At 45.8% G+C, this 4,650-nt stretch overlaps 1 protein-coding gene across 1 annotated transcript in view; it reads right to left on the bottom strand.

Annotated features, from left to right (window-relative positions):
• Nucleotides 1-4,650, bottom strand: part of TENT4B (terminal nucleotidyltransferase 4B) — a 42,851-nt gene that overhangs the window by 19,505 nt on the left and 18,696 nt on the right. Inside the window, exon 4 of the mRNA XM_015818932.2 lies at nt 3,005-3,051. Coding sequence (XP_015674418.2) covers nt 3,005-3,051 — 47 coding nt within the window. The remainder of the gene's footprint in view (nt 1-3,004; nt 3,052-4,650) is intronic.

Here is a 4,650-nt window from a genome sequence, read left to right on the forward strand (position 1 = left end):
CTTGCCGGGCCTGTTTCCTGACCTGATTTACCTTGAAGGCTGGCAGATTTAGATACAAACAACTGAGGGTGAAAAACCTAAGAGGGAGGACACGGATTACACTTCAGATACGTGCAATGCGCAGAAGACTTTCTTGCTGCTGATAAAGGAGAAGATTTGTAGTTCAGGGCTGAAGAGGTTTTTTCTTCTTCTTGTAGACATTTCATTACCCAACTAGGTAACATCATCAGTGCTTCAGGATGATGATGTAGCACTGATGACATTACCCGAATGGGCAATGAAACGTCTGCAAGAAAACAACCCAGCTCAGAGAGCACCAAGGCCCCTCACTTTCTCGTTTATTACGACGGTTTCGCAGATTACACAGGGCCGTTAAATGTGGCCCGGACCACAATTTCAGGCTGCAGACGGGAAGACCCAACATCCACAAACAGGCAGCCCACACTTTCACCTAAGGATGACATCCTGAATGTCAGCAAAACACCGCCCTCTCCCTAGAAAGACCCAGATATTCAACAGCACACCATGTTGACACTAATAGTTAATATTAACCGCTCTGATAAATGCAGTCAACATACTGTACAAGAGGCCAGCCTGTCCTCCGTTGCATTTACGATGTTTTTTCACAATAAAAATCAACAGTTACACGATTGATTACAAGGGTTCGTTTGCAGCCCTCTTGTTGGTGGGGGGAAAGAGGAGGAACATTTATCTCTGGGTCTCTCTTGTGATATAGATCGGGCCTAAGAAGCAACCTGGAATTAAGGAGAAACTTCCTGAGAGTGTGAGGACAATCAACCAGTGAAACATGCTTGCCCCCAGAAATCGTGGGCGCTCCATCACTGGAGATTTTTAAGAAGAGACTGGACATTCACCTATCTGAGATGGTGTAGGTTTTCCTGCTTGAGCAGGGGGTTGGACTAGAAGACCTCCAAGGTCCCTTTCTTCTATTCTGTTCTGTTCTGTTCTGTTCTGTTGTTCTATTCTATTCTATTCTATTCTATTCTATTCTATTCTATTCTATTCTATTCTATTCTATTCTATTCTCCATACAGTATTCTATTCTATTTTGTATTCTATTCTATATTCTATGTTCCATATTCTCTATTCTATTCTATTCTATTCTATTCTATTCTATTCTATTCCTATTCTATTCTTCTACTCTACTCTACTCTACTCTACTCTACTCTACTCTACTCTACTCTACTCTACTCTAATTCTATTCCTTAAACCTGTGTCTCTCTCCATGCCAACAACTTTAAGATGTGTGGACTTCAACTTCCAGAATATTGGCAAATATCTGTAGCTCGGGGGTAGGATGAAGGTGGAGGTTCGTTCTCCGAGCTTGTGGGCTGGTTTCTGAACGTTTCATTACCAGGCTAGTTAACATCTTCCGCAAAGTTTAGGGGATGTCAGTGTTCCTCTGTTTGTAAGGGCTTCAGGTGTGGGTGTGTCAATTGAGGGTCTTGTGATGGGTCAAGTGTGAGTCAAGCCTCTCATTGATGACTCACACCTGAGCCATCACAAGACCCTCACTTGACACATCCACACCTGAACCCCTTAGGAACAATGACACTGACATCCCCGCCGAAACTCCGCTGAAGATGCTACCTAGCCTGGTACCAAAAGGTTCAAAAACCAACCCACAAGCTCAGAGAATGCACCTTCCCTTCATAAAGGAGAGTCTTTAAGGAAGGGACTTAAATGGTCAGTCCTCAAAATCCGATAAGACAATTTCTGGTAAGATACCCCCCTCCCCCCAAGGTCCCTTCCAACTCAAGTTATCTGTTATAGGGTCAGGCACACAATCCACAGAGCGCTTCACCGTAATAAGGAACGGTTGCTGGAATTGGGTATGTCTAGTTTAATGAAGAGAAGGACGAGGGGGATATGATAGCCATGTTCCAATATCTCAGGGGCTCTTACAAAGATGAGGGAGTCAAGCTATTCTCCAAGGCACCTGAAGGCAGGACAAGAAGCAACGGATGGAAACTAATCAAGGAGAGAAGCAACCTAGAACTAAGGAGAAACTTCCTGACAGTTAGAACAATTAACCAGTGGAACAACCTGCCTCCAGAAGCAATGAATGCTCCAACATTGGAAGTTTTTAAGAAGAGACTGGACAGCCATTTGTCTGAAATGATATAGGGTTTCCTGCCTGAGCAGGGGGTTGGACTAGATCCGTGGTGGCTAATCTATGGCACGCATGCTACAGGTGGCACGCAGAGCCCTCTCTGTGGGCACACGCGCTGTCACCCCAGTCCTAGGCCTTCAGGTGGGTTTTATAAAACCTTTTCACCACCGTGTGCAAAAAAAAAAAAAGGTTCAATCAATCAATTTCAACTTCTCGTGGGAAAAAAAAGATCTCACAAAGTTGGAATTATTGATTGAACCCAGTCCCACCCACTCTGCCATTTAGTCCCACCCAGTCTGCCATTACCACTGCAGCCATGCCCACCCAATGGGCCACACCNAAGCGAAGGTTGGAGACTGGACGATAGTTGGCCAATACATCTGGGTTCAGGGAAGGCTTCTTAAGGAGGGGCCTCACCACCGCCTCCTTAAGGGCCGTGGGGAAGACACCCTCCCACAGAGAAGCGTTTATAATTCCCTGAAGCCAGGCTCGTGTACCCTCCCGAGCCGCCAGTACCAGCCAGGAGGGACACGGATCCAATGTTGTTAGAACGAGATAAGCTGAGGAATAAATTGGGAATGGGGAGGGGGAAGGCAGAGCTCCCCCCCCCGCAAATATAGCGCTCGTTTAGTGACCACAATTGGGATTGGCAACTCGGTTAAGTGAAGTGGTCTCTAAATGAAACCGCGACGGTGTTTAAGATCTTACTTCAGTCTTTCTTTGGCTTTACAGACCTGTGAAGGACCCTAACTGTGAGGACTCGTCGTAAAGTTACTTTCCCGTCACTGTTGCCAAATAAGGATGAGCTGTAGGCCGCGTTGCGTGCAGGAAAGATATAAAATGCAAATGCAATAAATAAAAGGCACTAACCTAGTAGGCAAATATAAACCAGTCTTAAAACTTCCAAATATCTGCACCTGGGGGAAAAGAAAATCCAAACACACAAATTAAAACTTTTCACCATAAGCATAAAGAATCGGCAGCAATGCAGATTGGAGATCATCCAGTATATAGGATTAATCTAGAGATCAAGCTAAGCCATAAGCAAGCAGGCATTGAATATGATGTCTGAATGTATGTTTCTGGAGAAACCGAAGAACGAAGCCATTGCCTTTTTTAAGTTTATCCATGGCTTCACTTAATTATCTACTTGCTGTAGGACAGCAGTAGGCAACCTTGGCTCTTTTATGACTCATGGACTTCAATTCCCAGAGTTCCTGAGCCAGCCATGCTGAGGGGAAAGGGAGAGGTTTCCAAGCTGAGCCATGCTGGCTCAGGAATTCTGGGAGTTGAAGTCCACAAGTCATGAAGGGGCCATAGTTCCCCCATGCTGGCTGAGGAATTCTGGGAGTTGAAGTCCACAAGTCATGAAGGGGCCATAGTTCTCCCATGCTGACTGAGGAATTCTGGGAGTTGAAGTCCACGAGTCATAAAAGAGCCAAGGTTGCCTACCCCTGCGGTAGGAGAACAAAGTCAGACATTCTGCAGAGTCTTCGCAGCTGCGTCCACTCATGGATATGTTTGCTCAAACAGATCTGGTTAGCAGACAGCTTTCTAAGTTTGCAGACAACCGTGATCATTGCAGCAGCTTTCAGAAATCCTAGCAAAATCTCTGGCTACTACTTCTCTGAAGCTCCTTAATCTCTTATCTTGTGATGGACCCGGGTCAAAATCCCTGGGACAAGCACCCTCCAGATGATGCTTAAGAATCATTTTCAGATTTGCATATCCCACCAAGGCAATAGTAATAGCACTTAGATTTATATACCGCTTTACAGCCCTCTCTAAGTGATTTACAGAGTCAGCCTATGGCCCCAACTATCCGGGTCCTCATTTTACCGACCTGGGAAGGACGGAAGGCTGAGTCAACCTTGAGCAAGTCAGGATCGAACTCCTGGCAGTGGGCAGAGTTAGCCTGCAATACTGCATTCTAAGCACTGGGAAGGAAGGAAGGAAGGAAGGAAGGAAGGAAGGAAGGAAGGAAGGAAGGAAGGAAGGAAGGAAGGAAGGAAGGAAGGACAATAGCACTTAGACTGTTGCATGCTAGACTGGGGCATGTTGCCCCCAGCAATCTGGGTCCTCATTTTACCGACCTCGGAAGGATGGAAAGCTGAGTCAACCTTGAACCGATGAGAATCGAACTGCTGGCAGTCGGCAGAATTAGCCTGCAATAGACTGCATTCTAACAACTGCGCCACCATGGCTCAATAATCACAGTGAAGGCCTATTCAAGAAAAGCTTCACACTGATGGGAACTGCATGCTGTTCATCCTTTTAAACAAGGGCCTGGCTTTCTTCTTTAGGAGTGATCTAAGTCGCTTCCTTCCTTTGGCAGCTGTGTTATCCCGATTCCAGGGTAATTAAAAGCCTCTCCCAATCGCCCTAATGGTGAAGCCCGGTTGATGCCAAGAACGGCTCTCACTTACTAGGAATGTTTGTGTCTAAGCACATTCCCTGGAGTAACACAGAAATGACACAATTGCTGGCTTCTATAAATAGTTTAAGAAAAGCATGCT

Source organism: Protobothrops mucrosquamatus, unplaced genomic scaffold, assembly GCF_001527695.2.
Source record: "Protobothrops mucrosquamatus isolate PMUCROS unplaced genomic scaffold, P.Mucros_1.0 scaffold_144, whole genome shotgun sequence".
NCBI lineage: Eukaryota > Metazoa > Chordata > Lepidosauria > Squamata > Viperidae > Protobothrops > Protobothrops mucrosquamatus.